Source organism: Spodoptera frugiperda, chromosome 1 (assembly GCF_023101765.2).
Source record: "Spodoptera frugiperda isolate SF20-4 chromosome 1, AGI-APGP_CSIRO_Sfru_2.0, whole genome shotgun sequence".
Taxonomy (NCBI): domain Eukaryota; kingdom Metazoa; phylum Arthropoda; class Insecta; order Lepidoptera; family Noctuidae; genus Spodoptera; species Spodoptera frugiperda.
In genome coordinates, this window is record NC_064212.1 from 10,397,007 (window position 1) to 10,419,688 (window position 22,682).

At 35.5% G+C, this 22,682-nt stretch overlaps 2 protein-coding genes and 1 long non-coding RNA gene across 3 annotated transcripts in view; 2 read left to right on the forward strand and 1 right to left on the reverse strand.

The window, feature by feature from the left end:
* The window catches only part of LOC118273744 (protein unzipped), a 31,244-nt gene extending 18,712 nt beyond the window's left edge, over positions 1 to 12,532 (forward strand). Inside the window, exons 3-4 of the mRNA XM_035590893.2 lie at positions 9,080 to 9,288; positions 9,374 to 12,532. Of these exons, the coding sequence (XP_035446786.1) occupies positions 9,087 to 9,288; positions 9,374 to 10,542 (1,371 nt within the window). The 5' untranslated portion in view covers positions 9,080 to 9,086 and the 3' untranslated portion in view covers positions 10,543 to 12,532. The remainder of the gene's footprint in view (positions 1 to 9,079; positions 9,289 to 9,373) is intronic.
* The window catches only part of LOC126910965 (uncharacterized), a 104,388-nt gene that overhangs the window by 48,196 nt on the left and 33,510 nt on the right, over positions 1 to 22,682 (forward strand). The gene's annotated exons all lie outside the window — the stretch shown is intronic.
* LOC118273331 (mitoguardin) overlaps positions 1 to 22,682 on the reverse strand; it is a 57,103-nt gene that overhangs the window by 26,977 nt on the left and 7,444 nt on the right. The window lies entirely within an intron of this gene.

Here is a 22,682-nt window from a genome sequence, read left to right on the forward strand (position 1 = left end):
ACTATTACCGACAATCAGACGGCGACCTTGCTGCTCGTTGTCGCGCAAATCGTGGGGAGCCCCAGATTGTCATCCTCTCCATTCCGGCATCCGCTTTTTGCACTTCATTACATAATATCTCAGATCCAAGTGTTTTACACTCGTTAAACTAGACGAATAACTTTACACAACGTTATATTGTTAGCTAATTTTCTTTGAATCGTCACGATGTATCATTCTTGACATTTACAACCGTCAAATTACCATCGGTTTGGTTAGATGTTTATACGGTTGTCAGGCTCGATAAAGTTCTAAAACATGTTTGTCAGTTGTGTGCGTATACATGCGAGTATTGCGGACGCTCGAACACGACACGTTCTAAAATGGACAACGCCTTGTCTGTGCGGCTCAACAAATTGCCGTAATCAATATGACTTATCTTCAGCAATTGAGGTGTCGGTTTTCACCCGATATAATGCACTACACTTTCTAATGTTTGTAGACTATAATGTTGCCGTTTTGTGTCATGAATTTGACATAATTTTAGAGATTGCTACAAATTATCTTTTGTAACAACTACAATGCAAACTCAATTAAGATTTAAGACTGAAATGATTACACCAATAAATTCTCCGGTTTTCCTACATGAGTCATTACTTTCATTTACATTGTTTAGTTTAGCATTCAAATCAAATTCTTATACAAAAATCATTTTGGTTCATAGAAGCAGTATTATAGTGAGGAAATCCATCGTATACTATATAACTATAAATAAGACTAGTATCTAACATATTTTTTTGCTGTACAAATAATGTCGGAACAGGTTGGTTTAGTACTCAAATAAATAAGAGCGTTAAAAGTTGTCGTTCAACAAAAGCTTATTTGAACTGGTCAAACAACTTTGGTCGGTAATGTTTTGTCGGGTGTGCACAATGAAGATTCATCGATATGTTTGCTTTAGTGCAGGTTCAAGCTTCCGCTAGTGATAATTCAATGTAACATAAGAATACCATGAATATAAACGATACATTTTGATGTAATCCATGATACTATGCTGATATCACACGTGCATACAGTGTTAAATATTGTTGATAAATATTTTGCATGCCGTATGTATGCTATTGGGCAACCGTTACTATGTTTCCAATGTTAAATAGAAATATTCATCTATATGAACATCCACATTACTAGCTCGGCAACGCGTTATTCATAGTTATAACTTCGATAGTCAACACACAGCTGTAACAAGATTCTCAAGTTGTTTCTAGTTCGCTACATGAAGTTCGCTATCCCTACTTTACGAGCGTCTAATGACTAAATTGTAAGCTAACATCTAACTACATAATTTCTAATAAATCTTTCGTTCCTTCATTTAACCACGTTTGACATGGAAAATTGCTCTAGCATCGGTCCGAGGATCGACTCGGGCGGCAGGTGCGATGATACGGACTCTATTCGAGCTGGTGTTAATTAGCCCCTTGCCGGTTGATTTATTGCCTAACTTTGTCTTAGGATAAACCGTGCTTAATTTATCTAAGCGCAAACTCTGCACGGCCGATGATGCGCGAAAATTGTGGACGTCCGTTTAGATACAGATAATAAATTATGCAGCGCTTAAAGAATATCTATAGGCAATTCACTTTGATTACGATAAGAATAAAAGTAATGGAGCAGGTTTTACTCTCGTAATCTGTGTGAATAAACTAAGAAAAACAGGTTACTGGGATAGTTCATTCAAATTCGTAATGCCTCATGAAATATAAGAAATATTTAACACATTGACATAGTTGAGATCACCAATAAGGCACGTTTAGGTAACAATTTCTAAAAAAGGACTAAAGTAATTTCAAACATGAAATTGCTCAATAACAACTCGAATGAATAACATTGATTACAATCTAAAGAAGACATGACTCAGACGGAACTCACGGAACCTTTTCCTTTAAATCTCTTTTTAGACAGTACAATGAACTTTCAACGGAAATTACTGCAGGAACCTGAACTGTAATTATAATTAAACAGTTTTGCCGTTATTATCATGGGACATCTCCCGACACCGTCACGCCGCGTGGATGCTACTGCAAACTCGATGCGAACAAATACTGCCCGCCCAAACGGAACTATCTTAATTTTAATTCATAATTTTAACAAGCGGAAGTTAACTGTTTTGTAAACCATTCAAATAAGCAAAAAATATCTGAATACAGTGTATGCTCCGACAGTGACTAAGTTGTCGATGACCCCTATTAAGGTAATGGAAAATGTACCTGAGATAGCATGTGGGCCACGAACACCATCGCGTGTCGGACTTACCGCTCTTACTACGTCCACCACGGCATTGTAATTATAGTCACTCAACATCCGTCTTATCCACTACATGCAGATTTCATTGAAGAACATTCGTATGCAATGAGAGAAAATATTAAATAGCATAAGAAAATATAACAAACCAGCAGATAAGCACACCTCTATCCTGTTTCAAACGATAAGTAATCGTACATTCTTATGCAAACTGCTTGTGACAATTCTCGAAAGTGCCGTCTAAGTATACAATGTACTTTGTGTGATAAAGTAACGTTCAAATTCATTTGATTGGCGCTCATTGAGCACTTAATTGTGTTGTCAACTACGTCTACGAGCTCAAGACGACATCCTCAACAAGCCACAAAGCCCGCATCCCATTGTTTTAAAAGCTTTCAAGAGATACACAAGTACGCTCTAGACTCGAGTTGCAACGACACCCCTCGGTCAACGACGTACAGATCTGATGATTTAATATATTGTAAAAATAACATAAATACGAGAGTACTGAATGGGGATAATATATAAAGATAAGTTTTTTTAGAAATTAGCAAATTTTTTGGTTCTCAAAACCAACGAATTTGTGTATTTACGGTCCATTTACATTCTGTTGCAATCTATATTGGAATCTGAGGCGCCATAGTGTTCCAACATGTGAAGCAGGTAAAGCATGCATGAAGTTGTTCCCACGCTATCAGCTGGTTCACGCGCCAGCGCGCACGCGCAACGGCCCGCGACACTTCCAGCGTCACCGCCTGCCTGCCCGATAACAAACCGCACTGATCAAGAGCTAACCATTAATCAAAGTATAAATTACGCCAATATGCAAAACTTCAATGGAAAAATAATTAAACATCTACATACAGTTGCCAATTCCGCGTCAGGAGAGAAGCCAGAGACTAGTAATAAAGAGAATGATTTATAAACAGTAAGCAGCGGTACAAGAGACGATGGCACCCGGGAGAGCAATTCGCAGCACCGCCGCGACAAAAACATATCACCGACATTCACTGGGCTTACGGATGGTACATTGTTCCGCGGGTACCGCTAACTCACTTTACAAGTAAGTTGCTCGTCAACAAGTACATCTACGAATAAATATTGCTACATTTTATGGGAAAACCCTTCAGTTCAACGCACTGTACGTTATTCTTTATATCGACTAAGAATAATTAGGTATCTCAAAAGAAAAACTACACTACGGTAACGGTACTTAAAATCCAATTGTTGCATAGTCCGTTACAAATCTTCCGACGATAATCAAGTAGCACTGACTGATTTATAGAGAATGTAGAACGTTGTATCTTTCTAAAGAAATATGATTGACAAAAAAGCTGTTACGGCATTAACGTGACCTTGTCCGTGCTTTCACTATATTGACAATGAACGCAGATAAACATTCTAGTTGATGTAGCTACTGGTTAAAGAAAGCCGAACTCGTTTCATTACAGCAACAGAGATGAAGCACCGTTTGATAACGAAGCCATTACTGCGATAATTGCCTCCCAATGAGGACCGCCCATCTCACCCGTCTACGATACTTTACTACTTAGAGCACAGCAAACGTATTTAATCATGCTGACATGACAAATGGGGTGCTAAATATAGAAGAAAACTGCGTAAGGCAATGGTGATCTTAATTGTTCGTGTTTCATATAATAAAAGCATATTCTTAATGGTTTTATCCTGTTGTGAGATATGAAGAAAGGTCAATGGGACCCCTCGGCGAATGACAATAGTACTGAGCAGTGCTTAATAGAATGAATTGAACGATAGTGTTAGTTCTGCTATGTTTAGTGAGCACAACCATTTCCTACAAAAGGAAATTAATACAACATCTTTTGCCGTTTCATTGTAATTGTTCTTAAACAATGACCAAGATACGGTACATAGATCAGAGATGGAAGTGCAATTGTGGAAGAATTCTACACTACATATCTTAATTTTGTACACCGGCACCGCAGTGTCATCAGAACTGACAGTGAAGATACAGAAAGATGTAAAGTTAAACTTATGCATGTAAGGCGTGCTATTAAATTAGCACAGTGTCCGACTCACCCCAGCGCCTTTGCGCTAACGTTAACGGAATATTTGCATTGTAAGCAGCAGCACAACTGGGTTAAAAGCTTAGTGCTGTTCCACGGACTCGGATCAGGATAACAATTGTACGTCGACTCTCTGTGCCTAGAGCGTGCATGTTTTATAATAACGAACACTTTTGACACTTATTTTAAAAATTACTGTTTTATTATATGTATAGATTAGAATATTCGCTTATCAAACTGGGTAGGAACATTAGCTAAAATTAGTAATCGTGAGCCGTAAGGTAGGTTCGGTTCAGTGACGATGACATTTATTTGCTTCTGGTGACCCTAAACGTGTTTCATAAAACAGATAATGTACTTGTAAGCGGCATTTCAAAAGATCTATTAATGTCCTACATTCTACAGTACATATTTCAGACATGTCATTAAAATGTTGAAACTACTGCCAAGAAACTACACTCTAGTTTATTGGTTGATCTAGCATTTCCCATTTTTCACGTCCTATACTTTAAAACGTGTAAAGGCCTACAATTTAATCTTATTATACGTAAACAACTTTATTCGAAGCCGTTTTTATTACATCATATTAGCAAGATATGTTAGTACGTTGCAGCGGACAGTAATCCTGTCTAGTATTATTGATTGCATGTGGGTAATGCGATTAGAGTGCAAGCTGTTGCCCGAGGAGCTTACCTTCTTACATTAAGTTACTTCAGTTAAACAGAGATAACTTAGTGCACTTTAAACATAGAATTTGTTATAGTGATGTCATCTATGCAAAAGGCAATCGTTATTATGATAACAGTTTAAGTAAAACAGCTATTTTAAAAATCGTGACTCATGCAATATGAGACACAGTTATAACCAGAGTTTATAGTTAACGACAAGATTAATGGTCTCTGCCGGGACAATGAAGCGTCGGAACTAAAGATAAACAAGTACCATCTCAAGTACTCACTGCTTTGATAATAACATAACATAACGAAACAATTCAATGAATCGAATATATCACAAGGTTCATCGAGCTTTTTCTTGGATGAACTTTCTTTTGGTCATTTTGTATCAAGTTTTAATCATTGAGAACTTCACACTTTAATAACTAAAGACTGAACTAGTAATTTGATGTATTCCATAAACACAAATTTTCTCTAAAATTTATATCCATGATACGATGATAGGAGCTAAATTCAATTTCCTTAATAAGTTTATACTCGGTGGACGAGAACATTTCATTAATGAATATGGAGATCTGGATCCCCACAGACAAAATATTGACACTGATAGAGACATTGATGTACAAGTTTGCAATTTCATAATGGCTATACATAAAATGTGACCTCGTATGGTGCAGTCACCACAGCCAGCATTGCTGAACATCATAAAACTTTATTGCCCACAATATTGTTACAAAATACAAGTTCGCGTTTACCTAACATGATGTCATGTCGGAAAAATATTTGTGTACCTACCATAACGTCGACAACCGTATTTAATTTGCTTTTAATAATTCGCAACGGTTGTCCTTTCGTCCGGGTAAAACAATCAAGCACAGAGGAGAGTTATTTTTAATTTGACCGTAAAATAAAACGAAAGTTTCCAACAAGCCAGACGTATTGTTTCAATGACTTGTGATTTTAACGAAATAGTAAAATAATTGAAACTTCATACTCGGGAAAACGCGAAGGGAAAAAATACTAGAGGGGTGGTGACGATTCAGTGAAGTGAGGTAACTCAGACGAAAGATTTCCTTGTTTTGTTTGTAGTTTGTCTCCCCTCGTCGCATCGAGTTGCTCTAAAACACGCAGACAGAAGGTATTGTGTTGGAAGGAACGTATGGGGTGTTTAAATCGACTCATTAAAGCCACCGCTGAGTAATTGTCTGAACATCCTTTGTACACGTTATCATTCTATCAAGTATTTCCAGAAGGGAGACTAGAGTTTGGTGTTGATTAATTGATCGGGTTACACGTACGTGCATTTACTCGGAATAGTTTTACATTTAAATGTTCTCGTTTTAAATCTACAAAACCTTAACCTCAAACCCAACAATAAAATGTTGATAATAGACTATATAGTTAGCTACCGTGTAGGGCGTATACCTATAGTGAAATCAGTTAATCGATTCTGTTAGGTGTCATATTGGCGGACACACAAAAGCTGCATTTGGACACGCTATGTGCGCCGACACAAAGGGTCTCGATTGACTCGGCCTGATGGAATGCGAACTAGTCAAAGTTAATTCTGCGGACCGGGATAATGAGAAGCTATTAAAATACGAAGAACTTCCATTCAATTGATTGATTATTTATCAATTCTAATGGTTTTCTAGATAAAGTTAGATTAATTAAATTCGTATTGTATAAATTTACTACTGTAAATAGTCTTCTCTATCTTCTAATCGTTTTATAATCAGCTTAATGATGGTACAAGGAGAATGATCAGTGGGTGTTATCGTCTCGTAACCTACGACCGAATTTAATTATAGCTCCACATCTGCCGATACGAAATAAAGCAACATTTGTTCGAGTTTCATTTGAACATAAACTTGCCGTGACTAATTACGTATACTTTATGAAGGAAGATCCCTATTTGAAAAGCGATATATCACAAATGTTGATCAGACGACAAAGGAACGGTCGGGATTTGTGCCACACAAAATGGTCCGTGTCAATCTCCAATTGAACTTATTAAATTGAATTTACTTTATCTGTGGCAGCCCTAACGATGATTTATTGGTTCGTTATCTGGGATCTACTATTTATCGGTGATCTAAAACTAAAACCCTTGTAAAAAGCAAGAGTTCGTGAATGTTTAAAATGGGGTTACAGTATGAGCGAAACGTACAGCAATAGATGTCAAACTATAAACGTTCGGTCTTGAATAATAAGTCCGCAATAAACCTTATGTCATTGCGTTCCGCCAAAAGAGGTTTATAGTCTTGTTATTTTTTATGAAACTATGTTGTTGTTATTTTAATGTTATTTTGTTCCTACGTATAACGTACCTGTGTTAAGCAGTGGATAACATTATCAACTTACCTGTAAAAAAAGAAAAAAAAAATTAGGAAATCCATACTCGTCATAGTATAGTTATAATTGATATAGTTTAACATGATACCATATGTCGACTAACGACTCAATTAAAAATATAAATTATAATATCAAAACAAAATTAACACCGTTCACAAATCAGCCTAAACAGCAGTTAGAATTATTTATTTCAAAATTGTAGCAAAGTTATGATTAAAAAGAGTTTAGCAGACACGTTAGCCTTGCGATTAAGTACCGACAATTATATGAAGTGTCTTGTAATTTAGGATCAATTAATCACCATATTATACATGTCGGGTAAGCCAACAGAAACGTAGGCTAGGCAGATATTAATGACAAAAGATACGATTTTATCCTGCTTTAATCTTGATGTAGACGAATTGAAATTTTTGAAATACACAATTAATTATAATGGTTATCTGAAAGATCTAATGCGAATTTATACTGTTACTTCCTTAGAATAAATCAACGCATTCTAGTATTTGCTACACAAGTCTAACTACAACAAAGATAAAATAAATGTCGCTTCTGAGATTTGCACCTGCAGTGTTTTTCAACTGTCTACCATCTACTTCAGTCGTCTAAGCACCTCCTCTTCCGTCCTTCCTATTCCGTTCGTTTATTCTATTACCTTAGTTGTCCCTTTACTGCATACAATTTACTGCATCTAATATTGATCTAGCATCCATTTTATCATCTCTAATGTAACTCTTGGGATGAGAAAATACAGAATAAATTGATGTAAAACAAAACCATGTTTCCTGCATCAACACTTTGCTTGAGGCAACATCGCTGAACTCGACGCGATCTGCTTTCAGTACCGTAACTTTGTCAAGGAAATTGAGTTTCCGAGCGATCGAAACTCCCCACAGCCTTTTACCCAGCTTTTTGGTATATTTTTTTAGATATTCACGTAACGAGATCTTCGAGCATGGTAAAATTCGCGTACGAATAATTTTTGCGTAGGTTGTGCTACAGGTACCTTGGTTCAAATTCGTTTGTAACATGTTTACGGCCAATTATAAAAGGCAGCAAGGAAAACGACTGCTTTTATATCTTGGAAATGTTCATCTAGATAAAATTAGGGGGTCGCACCAATTTATTACCGGAGGGTCGGACAAATGTGACGCTATTTCCGGAGTTAGCTCACAAAATTCTTAATGTATACCACGATGACAATGAAAGGAAAATTCAAAAGACATCTTATATCAGACAGGATAATGTGTATATTTGTTCTGGATTATTTAGTTATACCCTTTGCAAGTTGTTTTCCACCCTCTCGATCTGCAAAGCTATCAAAAAACAATCGCTTAGAAAACAAAGACGCGCCACATTCAATTTTCTTTGTTTACTCATGGTGAAGTTTTAATTTTTCTTTTACGACTGGAATGTTACTATTATTTTGTACTCTTTATCAGAAATCTTGTAGCTTATGTTGTATCCTATAAATAGTTTCTTTACACAGTATTATTGAAAACGATATTTTTAAATAGCTCTGTAATATTCAGGTCAAGTGGGATAACAACATAATAAGATTTATCCGTGACTGAAAAATAGATAACGGATTTACATACATTGTGTTACAACATGTTAGTTTAGTGAAATCACTCGTTTTCATATTTAGAAATATGAAAAGTAGGTTATTGACCATTATTAAAACGACTCCTTGATATTTTATTTATTTTCAATGTTTGTTTGTTACAGTGCTAAAATGAAGAAAAACAGAAACTGTCAGAGTGGATGGTGGGTGGTGCTACTGACTGCCACGCTTGCGGTCCAAGTGTCGGCTGAAGCAGGAGTTGGCTTGTACAACTCGAAGCTGAAACAAGTCACCACATCAAGCACCTTGAGGTGGACCAGTCTCAAGAAAGAATCCATGAGCAACTATGTCGTTGGAGCTGAATCAGACCAAGGTAATATGATACATAACATTCCCAAAATATTCGATCCACTGTTCGTGTCATCATTCAGACTTTTAACATCTATTTTCTTTTCCAGGTCCGATATATCTTTGCCGAGCACGTCATGAAGGTGACATGATTCTGGGACAACTGAAACCAGACTACACGTCTTGCGCTGTATCAGGAAGTAAGAGTTATAATATATTCGAGGTGCTTGAAAATATTGAAAATGCGTCTTTGATCAATTGGATACCCTGGTTTAGGTTTCACGCCAAACCAAGTGGTGGAGTAGTAGTCGATTCCTCTGTGGATTCAGTTTTTATTGGCAGGATGAAAGCCCCCAGTGGATTTTCTCATTACATCGGAAGAATTGCGTATGAAAATGTTATCGGCCAATTAATAACTTTTGACGATAAGAATAACGAAATAATAGAAAACAGCGGTGAAATACTAAAAGAAATTGAACCTGTAAGTTACAAGTTAGAGAATGTGGTATTGCACCGAGATACGGAACATGTACGTCAGTCAGAGCCTGAAGTCTTTGAAGAGCGAATTCTAAAGAATGAGGACGAGGTTGCCGCAACCGTAACAACAGAAATCGAATACGGTTACAATTATACGTTATCATGGGATTACGGACATGGTATAGCCATTGGACTAAATACAACCATTGAATTGGAGGACGGCACGTTGTTTCCGCAAATACAATGGGCGAACCCATACACTGAGTCGAGGCCCAAGTTATTATACAAACTCGAAAAACATCTAGAACCTGGAACAGCATGTAACGTAACTTTCAGAGGTAATCTCACCAATCGTGACGTACAGTATACTGCGACATTGGTCACTTATTACAAAGATAACGACTCCCGATCGAGACAAATGAGAGGTCAACGTATTGAGAATACTTTAGAAGTAGAAGCTATTTATGGAGAAATTTATTTCCTTGCAAACAACACATTGGTGCCAACAACGACCACAACCACTACCACTACGACCACCACGACGACGACGCCTCCACCTGAGACTGCGCCACCAGCGCCTGAAGAAAATGACGTGGCCGCTATGAAAAAGCCAGATCAGCCTGAACAGATGGATAGCAGTGACTTTAATGAAAGCGGCGAAGGCATGACTAAGGGCTCTGTGCCAAAAGAAGATATTAAAAAGTCGGTAGTGGGTGGACTCGGCAGCAACCCTACTGGATCAGCTACTATGAAAATTGTTACATTCACGTTATTTATCCCAGCGATCATACTTTTACTTTAGAGAGAACAGTTGAATTATTTGTAAATAGCGAGAAAAATATCATTAAAATTATAGTTGCTTGGTCGTTTATACTTGTACGTACGTTTTGGCAACTGAGCTTGATGCTGTTGTTTATAATGCGAGGCACGGATAAATACCTTTTCCTCGGTCAAATTATGTAAATATAAATATTTTTGTTTACTTGACATTCCTGTTATGTGATTTCATTCCAATGTGTAAATTGAGGAGCCAAAATTAATCGCATAACTGTATATAGATATATCTGTAAATAGTTAACTGATATGGAAGTCGCAGAGCGGCATGAGGGGGCTGTCATTACATGTAATGACAGTGGAAACATCGTAGATAGGGATAATGATACCGAGTGAAGTAAGGAACTGTTACCAATGACAAGCTGTAATAAAATCACACATACATATTTATCTTGGATACTCTCAGGACAGTAAGCCCATCATTGTGATAACAAAATGAATTTCAAAACACAAAATCACGATAAAGGAAAAATACGTTACCGTCAATATTTAAAATGTTGCAATGTACAAAAACAATATTTAGACGTTCTCTATACTTTAAAATATAGTGAATTTCGTTCGATTAATTTGTTTTTGCTTAAGGCTAAAGCCATGTTTTTGAGTAATTGTTAATTATATTCACCGTAAAAGTTAAGTAATTTATTTTTAACGTATTCCGTTACCTAATATTAATACATTTTAGGACCTAATTGATTAAATTATCAAACTTGTTGTTCTCGCTCGATTTCGCTTTGTACAGGAAGAACTATATTTGTGTATGCAATTCGTCTAATCGATTTCCTGAAATGAAATATCAATTATTCAACTTGTTTGAGTTTTGCCAATGAACAGTTCGACGCACAGTTCATTTATTTACGCGCAATAGTGATTAAGCACATCGTTTAGTACCTCTTACCTTTTAGTATTTTATTTCCTAATTTTAATTGTTATTTTTAATTTTAAGTTACAAGAGTCTAAAGATCCAGAATTATGAGATATTATTACTTTAAAGCGTATAGCGATAGGGATTTATTCACAAATAATTTATTTTGTTTTCTCTTTTATTTTAGTTATACATAAGCTTCAGTTCAGGGGAATACGTAGTGTCACTTGAAGCAATATACCTGACTCAAAGCACGTGACGTGAGGTGTAACTGACGATAACTTTGTTAAGTAAGCCAAAGTTGTACTTTGTAAGTTGCCTACATTTGTTATTATAGGCATTAATCCAAATTGCATCCCTCCGTCGAACCAACACACTGTTCTTGATAGTTGTAGAAACACGTAGATTCTAATAGATTTGGCATCGTTTGGTAGTAGTATGCTTAGCGAACTTTTGTCAATGTGTAAAGAAAATGGATGATATTTTTGTATGAATTGATCGATTGTAAGTGTTCGCCTTAATGGTAAGAGATCTATCTTCATCCCGTTTAGTTTATTTCGAGCCTAAACTGTTCTCTATAGTTCTGAGCATTCGCCATTCAGAATGCTAGTTTATTTTAGTTTAATAACACACATGGTATATTCTTGGTTAATAATAATTTTACAAATTAACGTTAAATCAACGTCCCACCTAGCGTACCATTATTGGATAAGACTTAAAATATTATTATTACATTATAATTATATTTATTGGTCACTTTTTCAGCTTCAAAATATGTTTTGTCTCTGATGTCGTAATTTAATGTTAGGGTTTATTGGAAAACATTTAATAATATCTACTAAACAAAGTCGAGGCCTGTATGTTCAACGTCTAATATTTAAGGAAATTGCTTCTTCCCGTTAGGTAGAGAATCTATTCCATAATATTAAGGCATGTTCTATTGTTGTACCTATAATTATGTATTGAAATAGACCCTGCTAATCGGGTAGATATTTTAACAATGAATCTCATGACATCAACATTGTTTTGCGAAGCATAATTGTGATGTTCCATGTAAGTTTACTTTGTTTAAATTCATTAAAGTGTAACTGAAACATTTTGGTATTTTATTTTTTATCCTTGTTTATCTAACATGACACGTGATTTCAAACAGACGTCGAATAAAATTGCATGTCTATTATAATGACAAGAACACGAATATCGTGATTATGAGAGTTATATGTACTGAGAAAGAATGATCTAAGCGTCAAACTAGAATTATCTTGCCGCGCCCGTATGCAAATTGATACTGGCGACGTCATCTCTAAGTGCTATCTATTTGAATTGTTCAACCGATTCCCACGACATGTACAATTCATGCTATAGCCAGGAGACTTGGTATTCCGCTATTCATTTATCTCAATGTCAGAGCAACGTGCAGCACTCCACATAGACCGTCTAATAAAATATTATCTTTGACGCCGACTATATCCTTGTGTGCTCAGGAAAGTGGGGTAAACTCATATTTATCTATGTTATTCCTGAACAAATCTATAAACTAAGCAATACCTGCAGGATATTTCACAGTGGATCGAATAAGCCAACGTTTACTTATGCAGCCAGAAGAAAATTGACGGTATGGTCTTTCACTAACAATAACTTCTTTCTGTCCATTTCATAGAACTAACTAAACCAGCCTTTATTTTAATGATGTTAAAACTAAATACCCGATCGTTAAAGTTAAAACTTGAATCGGATGATTTCTAGATCTATTAACTGAATCTGACTTTGATTAAACTTTACGCATTACATTTCAAAAAGTACTTCGATAAAGAATCTCTTTGATGTAACTAGCCGCAGTTTAGATTTAATCACAAATTATGTTCTATTTAAGGATAATAGCAGGATTTTATACAAGTATAAGTATCCTTACAAAACTTAATTATAAACTCGGTTTCTTATTCTTTTATATCACTTCCAAATTTAGATCTACCAAGAAGGTTATTAGACATACCCAAAAGAATGCAAACTCTTTAATATTCATTTTTAGTTTTTTAGTCTAATACCTACCATGAAACTAGATAAACTTCAAATAAGAATATGTAGGTACCTACCAGACATCAGACAGAAAAAAAGCAAAAAATTTAAGAGCATTTAAGCAAAACCAGAATCATATTACGTTGTACATAATAACGGTGGCAGAAAGCCATTACTGTAGTCTGGAAAATATCCATCAGATGCACCTGCATGGTTTTAAGGTTTGTTTTGTCCGTTGTTTCGAATTGGCAAATGTATGGGATTTGCAGACGCATTAGTGTGAGACGTCTCGACATCGGAGCCAGGGGGAGAACACGGCGCCTACGGGTCTCATTGTATTTGACTTAACCGACCGTGAAAGAATTAGGTACCTATAGCCGTTCAAAAAAATTGGGCACTCGTCCTTTTTTAAAACGTTCCGTACGGTTTATTTTTAAATCCGATTATAACAGATTATATTGCACGGAAAATATTCATGGCAGCATCATTACATTACAGAAAGAACAATTCGAAGTATAGTAACATACACACAGCTTTTTTAGAGATTACTTTGCTCAGTATAGAACATAATTAATTACAAATATGTTACAACCAGTTATTAAGAACGTTGATACAGTCTGTACTAAATAATAACTGGTTGTAATGATCAAGCAAGATATCATTACCATAGGAGAATATTATAAATCAAAGTTAAATTATACAGAACCATGTACAGTCCAGTCACTAGGAATTATAGGTACAGGATATTTAGAAAGTTGAAAAGTTAAGAGATAGCTTTTATTTCCTGTAGATACTTATTCATTATAAGAAGATTAACATTAAAACACTGAAAAATAATTTATATTAGGGATATTTTATTATGAAAATCGAAAGAAAAAGTGTGTTTAAGACGACCCTTAATGAGGCTGAGTACTTTCTTTCCCGGCTTAAGAACAAACTCCTTATTTTTTTAGCGATTACCGGGTCTTTTAGCAATTTACACGTGTAGCTACGCCTGATGAGTAAGATGGTTCCAGGTTGTTGGAGATTGGGTAAAGTATTATTGAACTTTCCATTTCTACTAACACACAGCGGGTAGAAACGTCCCCGGAGTACTGAACATGGAAATGGGCTTCCCTTCTAATAACTAACTGCTGTTAATTAGGGTAAACAGTGAATCTAATACCTCTACAGGGATTAGGCACGTGGAAAATGAGTGTGAAGTACATATATATATGTTAGTTGTAAGTTACTTCTTTAGACATGAAGGCACTTGACTTGTTTGGATTGAGCCAATTTAAGTATTTCCTAAAGAGTAAACAACATATCGTGAAACACCTAATTAAATGAAATGGTAATGACGCCATCACGGGTAAATATCACGCCACAGACTAATTCCAAAAGGTGTAAGGAAGGAAACTTTATAAATGAATAGTATTAACTGTATGAATTTGCACACTTCGTCAAGTAGAGCTTTATACGTTGTATATCAAACACATAAAATGTTGAGATAGCGTTGATATGATCGTAAAAAGTAAATTTGTCCGTACCCCTGTAATACTGGGGCCTAGAAAACTCCCTCCGAGGAAGTATTTCATGGCCTTCACAAGGGCTGGGGCGGGTTTGCACCCATTACACCTACCTATAGGTACATACTTTATAGTTTGTGTACCCACCTACTTTTAAGGCAACGCTCAACGGAACAAAGAAGGAATGCGTAGGTATTTAAATTTACGTTGGAAAAGTTTTATGCAAATATTTCGAGGCACGAGAGTTTTAATACGTAACACGCTTGGTTTTATACAAAGGGTATGAGGTGTGAATGAGAATAGATAGCTAGACTGAAGATGGAATAAATTGGGGTAAAAGGTGTAAAGTCCATTAGTATTCGTAATCAGTTATAAAAAGTTACAAAACAAAATATGTAAATCTGTTTACCGCTAGGAAGCATTAACATAAAAATAAACAATTAATTGGTTGCGTGCTTAGACACAATACTTACCTAATAATTAAATATTACGAGTTCATGCCATTTGACTTGCATAATAAAGTAACTTGTAGATTAGATAAGGGTCTACAATTTATTAATAAAGAATTTCACACCATTTTTCAGTTAATTTTTAGCGCGGTAGGAAATAAAGCCTAGATTTTTTTACGGAATAGGACGGCAAACGAACTTTTGGAGCATTCGAGGTTTGGGGATTTGAAGACATACCTATTGAAAAAGTTGGATTCACTATGTGCTTATTCTTCAATGCAAGCTTGTTAATTTTTTTAGACAAACCAGCAAAGCAAAATGGATTTTGTTTAGACACATTTTAGAACAAAGAGTTTATTAATTTGAATTTCGAAGGGAAAGCCGTAATAGATATGCAGAAATGGGAATCCCACAAAAACATTTCATGTTAAATGTTGCCAAGACGAGACCATATAGCTCGCACTGTCAAAAAGTAATCAGATCCCGTGTAGAGCCAAGTTTCTAACCCTATACTTTTGAACTGGCGAGTCGGCCGCACGGACTTTTTGCTATTCGTCATATGGGCTTGAGCTTAAAAATCTATTCAATCTTCTAAACTCTTTCCGTGCGGCCAACTCGCCAGTTCAAAAGTATAGGGTTAGAAACTTGGCTCTACACGGGATCTGATTACTTTTTGACAGTGCGAGCTATATGGTCTCGTCTTGGCAACATTTAACATGAAATGTTTTTGTGGGATTTCATTTCTTTTTGTAGGTTGCTTATGATAGAAAGATAAAATGAGCGACAAATTCACCTACTAAACTACTAAATTTATAAGAAAATTGGAAACGTAATTCCTCTAGCGTCAAAAGTTGCGGAAGTCTCGAACAAACTTTCACCCCTAGTTTAAGGGGTTGGGGGTAAAAGTTCCAAGTTTTAGGATTTTTTTGTTGTTTGGGTACTAATACTAGCTTACATACCAAATTTCAGTTTTCTAGGACTTCAGGAAGTACCTTAAGAATTTTGTTGATCATCAGTGAGTGAGTGAGTGAGTGAGTGAGTGAGTGAGTGACGAAATCGGGGTATTTTAGATATCAATAAAATCTAAAGTATAAGAGCTATGCAATTGAAACTTTAGAGGTTTATTAAGTCTACCACTGACATTATATCCTGAAAATTTTGTTTATCTGGTATAACCCAAACTCAAGTTATGAAGGTTCAAAAATACGACGAAGCGCTTCGAGAAAAGGTAGGTAGTGCCCTTGCGCTTCGCTTGGCTCGTCTTGGCGGGGCACTACCGTGCCCCCAGATTGAATGGATTGACAAAAGCAAATAAACCTTATACATTAAATAACCGCATGACTAATTAATACTTATTTACTTGTAGAAAATTAATATTAAATTTATTATAAAATGTTCACTTGAATTATTTACTGAATAATAAATAGTGGTTTTGTGGGTACATAAAAGGTACTAACAGCCAATATGAATTTGCATTTGTGGTTATAGTATAGGAATAGGGCGAGTGTTAATAAAACCTAAGTATGTACCTAGAATTTATTATTAACCGACTCTTGACGTGATTGTACCTCAATGACGTGATTGTACCGCTTTGTCCAAGTTTGGCAGTACAGTAGAACTCCAATTATCCGAACTCCGACTATCCGAATCGCCGATTATCCGAATCACAAAAATTGTCCAAGTGCGCTATTATTCTCCTCCCGCGAAGCCAGTGTTTGCGCGTCAAGTCTTGACTTGACTTGTCTTAACTTGCCGTTGTGTCTACACTGACTTCCCCCCGCAATTTAATTCGATAAAAAATGGTGCAATATCAAAACGTAGCTTTTATTCTCTTCAATGGCAATTTTTTTTTAAAAATCCGATTATCCGAATATTTGATTATCCGAATGGGTCCCAGTCCCCATTAATTCGGATAATTGGAGTTCTACTGTATGTTACATGAGACCCTAAGTTCAAGCTGTTGGGTAAAATAAATTTATATTTCTGCATGTCGTAAGTAAATAAAACAGTGCCTTATATAATTAAAATAGTTTAGGTAATTCTAAATTACTAAACATATGACGAATTTTGTAGGTATGCCTTTCGACGGAACATAGGCTGAACCAACCACAATACTTATAAGATCATTGTGTGTGGGCACAAAATAAATTAAATTAGAATTTTAAGGACTGCACCGGTTATGTTAGACTGTAGGTACACCATAGCAGTTTAAGGTTCGGGGAAAAACAGCCAAGTTGTTCTTCGAAAACACACAACACCAACCTACCATTGAATGAATTACATAAAGAGTTGGTGAATAATCCAGAAATCGAACCACAAAGCACCACAATACTACGTAAATATATAGATTTATATTTATAAAGAAACTAGTCCATTACAGTCCCCGTTCTATAACTACTATAACATGGTTGACGGCACCAATCCGTCACCGGCGCCAGACCAAACACGCGTCATCACTTACCCAACCATTTACTGAGAGCCCTGTTATTATTTCCTAGTAAAGTAACGGTGGATCCGTACGGGTTAATTTATAATGGACGAGACATTCCATATCGCGTAGGCATTTTAACCATTGTGATACTTCTTTGTTGTGACACAATATTCTGTTTCTATTATCGGGAGTCGGGAGTCTCATGACGCGTTCCCCACGTTACGTAGTCATTATCTAACATAATAGTTATTAGAATACATACATACGTATTTATACATTAACCACACGTACCTGCCTACATTCATGTACCTAGATTGTAGAATATAAGTTTTGTTCATTTGTCGATTTTCGTGTGTTTGTAACAAACATCCTTTAATTAGTAGGACTATACTGAGTTTATAGTTTTCTGTCTTCTACAGCCTAGAAGTATTTTCACCTAAGTATTATTTTTTTCATAGATCTAGTCGAAGTGGGAGAATTGCCAGATGCAACATAAATAAAGTTTATAGCATGTATCAGTTTACTTCGAACAAGCAATAAAATATTATGATCTAGAAGTTCACGGTCTACGATTTCAATTCTATCAGACCATAATTTTCCTGATTGAAAAAGTTGTTCATGTTAATTTTCACATTGTTATTTTAAACGCAATTCAGAGTAAAATTTCAAATTAAACAAATTATAACATTTGCGAGTTACCTAAACAAACAAATGAGCCAAGGGATCCCTTATGTTATGTGTTTACATAATGACAATAGGACAACCTATTACATGTCCATGAATATAGTAATTTGAGGGCTGAAAAACGTTGAAAACAGGTTTTTATTAAGAACATTTCTTATAATTTTTTTCACTTGGATATCCTGTTTTTTGCAGTAGGTACCTATGCTAAGTATCGTAATTTTATGTCAATTAGTGGTCGCCTAGTGGCCGAAATTCGACCATATATGATTTAATTTACAATACCACTTAACGTACGTTGAAGGATAATTTTTATATATCTCAAACTCTTTTATAAAACTCTTTTCATATGAGACGTGAGAATATCATCGCAAAGTCTATCGATTTTGACGTTTTGTCAAATACGATCAGATACTATGCATGTGTGTGTAATGTTTTATTTATTGATTTAATGTACTTTATAAGCATTATTTTTGAAAAATATTAGCGCTATGCACTTCTCCTACACATAAACTATAAATGTACCAAATTTTATGCTTTTACGTCCGCGCAATTTTCGTAAAAAGCGGTCCAAAGTTTTTGCATCACGTATTAATATATAGATTAGGTCGATATAGATAGTTGCATAGTTATGTGTACACGTATAGGTAAGTCTAGTGCAATCAAATACATTTTTATCACAGGAAAATACTTCGTAAGAATAATGCAGTTCTTAAATGTAATGTATGTTTTCCTTGTAGTTTTCCTCATTCTTGTTAGATTAAAGATATGTATTATTGGCATATATCAACCTACACCTAGATTAATTATTTATCTAACAAGTAATTCTATACGCGAAGACAACGTATGGAATATTTTTGCAAGTAATATTAGAGGTTAAGTTTTACAGAAATTTTAGCTCTTAATAGGTGGCGCTTCCATCGACTAAGGCCCGTTAGTTAAACTGTGATTGCTGTCAAATTTTACCATTGAATGATGATGATGATGACATTAAAGCACGGCCAAAGACCTTAAGCCTTGGAATTAATAACATATTTGTCTGCCACATAAGTTAATCTTGTACTTATATGAAGGTGAGTAAAACAGGTGCTTAATTTACTGCTAGACGTAAAACCCTCATTATATCTTATTTCCTACATAATAAGGAGAAAGAACTTCAATAACATTCATTAACGTCAAACTATCGTCAAATTAGACCGACTTTCCCGCCCACAAGTAAAGTTAACGAGGCACATCGTTAAAACATTGATAAACAATATACTGTCCAGATTATCCACAATATAAATTCAATATATTCCAAGATTATATTGACTACGAAATGAGATCTCTTCAATAGAAAGGCAATCATTTCTTCAAAGCGTAATTGGTATCAGTCTAAAGACATATTTTGTGTAGTCAAATAAACATAATGAAATATTTATGTATACTGTGTTATTAATAAAAACCAGCAACGTTTCAGCACTGAAAATAACATATTTCATACATTTCGTTATGTGAATTCAAATGTATGGAACGTTTGATTACTCTATTCATCATTCTGGAATTGGCATTTTAATAAAATTTGTGTATTTTTTACACAAAACAACTCTGTTTTTACAATCTCACATTGTTGCTGCAAAAAATCCTTGAGAACCACTTTTCATTCTCGAAAATTTAGAAATGAATGAATAATTTAGAATTTAAATGTAACTAAATGACATTCCCACGAGATATGCAACATCCACATAGCATTAGATATTGCGAAATTAATTATTCAGAAAGTTATAACCTTTACTGGAATTAAAAGCAATTAAAGTTGCTCTGAGCCTTGACTTCATTGCAAAAACTAGTTTAGTAAATTGATTGTGATGATTAGATGTTTAATATTTAAATTACTGTCTTCAAGACTATTGAATTGGGTTTGCATTAATAATGTCTCCTATTGAACAATATTTTTTTTGGTATAAGGCGGTAAACGAGCAGACGTATCATCTGATGGTAAGCAATTGCCGCCGCCCATAGACACCCGAAACACTAGAGGCGTTACAAATGCGTTGTCGGTTTTTTCGGGTCGTTGGGGAATCGGGGATTGAGAAGGGTAATTAGGCTTCCGGTAAACTCACTCACACAACGCAAGCGTTGTTTCACGTCCGTTTTCTGTGCAAGCCAGCTCATTTGAGAAGCATGAATCTTGCACCTATAGGTACCGAAAACTTAAAATCAAACTCAAATCATTTATTGCATTCATGTGAACAGAGATGTTACATTAGCAGATTAATGTCAACATGCAATTAGGTATGTATAGGTAATCTACAGTTTTACCAATGAAATCAGTGTCTCGCAGAAAAAGCGTGAAAGACTATAGCTATAAATAACTTTCTCGAGAAATGCCTGGGCCAAAAAATATCCTAGACTATAAGCTAAAGGGTTAACTAGGATTTCAAAAGGTCTACATTTTTGTGTAATGTTTGTGTAATATCCACACATAATACATATAAAATCAAAGTTAACATAATACTTACCAAGAATGAAATACAATCGTTATGGGTCTTTCTTAAAAAGCAAGGGGTGTGCATTGTGTGTTCTCGCAAAAAGTTGTCCAATTTCAAGTTTGGGATGGGCACCGAACTCCGATGACTCATCAGGACAGGACAAACGTTAAGGAAGTTATTTTTAACTTACTGACGCAAGCCAAGTGCGGTAAAAGTTAACCGCCATTTTTGATGATGATATCTAGCATTAAAAAGATCGCCCACGCAGGGGAGCAATTTGGTGACAAAAATATGTAAGTATAATTGAAAGCATGAATATGAATAAGTGCAAAATATGTAATTACCAATGGTAATTATTTTCCTTGACATTTGGACATCTAAAGATCCACATTATTGCAAATGCCGTCCGTTTGAAAGTTCATGGAACTGACATTTCTTTCCTAACACCGATTTTGTACGTTATGCAACGGTGATCATCCAGCCATAGATTTCTGCGAAACGGTCGTATTTCCGAGGCACTTTTAGGGATACCAGAACAAGTGTATGACGCCGATGTCACAATATCAAGTGTAGGAAGTCTTGTTAATTTTCAATTAAAAAATAGAATTTATCCACTACTTGCAGACCATTAAACGATTATCGACCCAATTGAAACGTTAGATAAATAAACATAGTAAGTAGTAACATAAACACAACCATATTGTTGAAATTGAAAATTCGCACATGTTTTGAGAAACGGATACTTGTATAAGCACAAATACAGTAGGTAAATATGGTTTTGTAAGTATTGGCAAAACTTGTATCTATACAGAATCCATTGCGTTGTGTATCGATTTATCAAATGCCTAACCAATACTTTGTTAAACTCGATTGACATGCTTTATAGTCCCGAAATCTTTGGTGACAGTTATCTGGATAAACCCACCAGCATGTTCTCTTTTGTTAGGTAGGTACTTAACAAGTTCGCAGAATAAATGAGACACCAAAAGACTGTCAATGTCAGGTCAGTCATGCGTAAAATTTCAGTAGTTCGACGACTCATTATTCTGGTTACATCGCTTGTTTTGCTTGTAACTTCCGTAACAATTGGTTGTTACCAGTATCTAGGTACCTATATCGGGGAAGTAAACTATATACTTTCACACACATACAAAATATGTATCACAAAACAACCAGTGGTTGGCTTTGTACAATAGAAACTACCTAAGATAAATAAGGAGGTAATTTTATTACACCACTTAACGACTCACCGATTTGGCAAAGGTACGAAAATCACCCAAACCGGTGAAGCAATTCACGGGCCCAGATACATCAAATAGCTCACATAATTAAATTAATAAAAAATAAATAAATTGTGTAACTTATTAACCACGAGAATCATGTGGTTTTCGCATAGATAGGTTTTTCCAAAAACTTCTCCATGAATGGCGTTGAAAAACAAGTTATTCATGAATCGCTCCGCTTAGTAACGTCTTTGAGAAGAGACATTGGAAACAATACAGGCCGTGTCGGATGCAGAAGCTAGAACCTCTAAAAAGAAACCATTGCATAAATAGTGGGTGTTCCTTTTCACCCGAGGCGCATTCATGTGCCTTTGTGGAGACATTTCAGCTGAGCCATGTTCAAAGGTGGGTTGGAGCCGCTTTAATTATTCCCCACATGTAAGGGTTCGGAACATGGAAAGGGATCA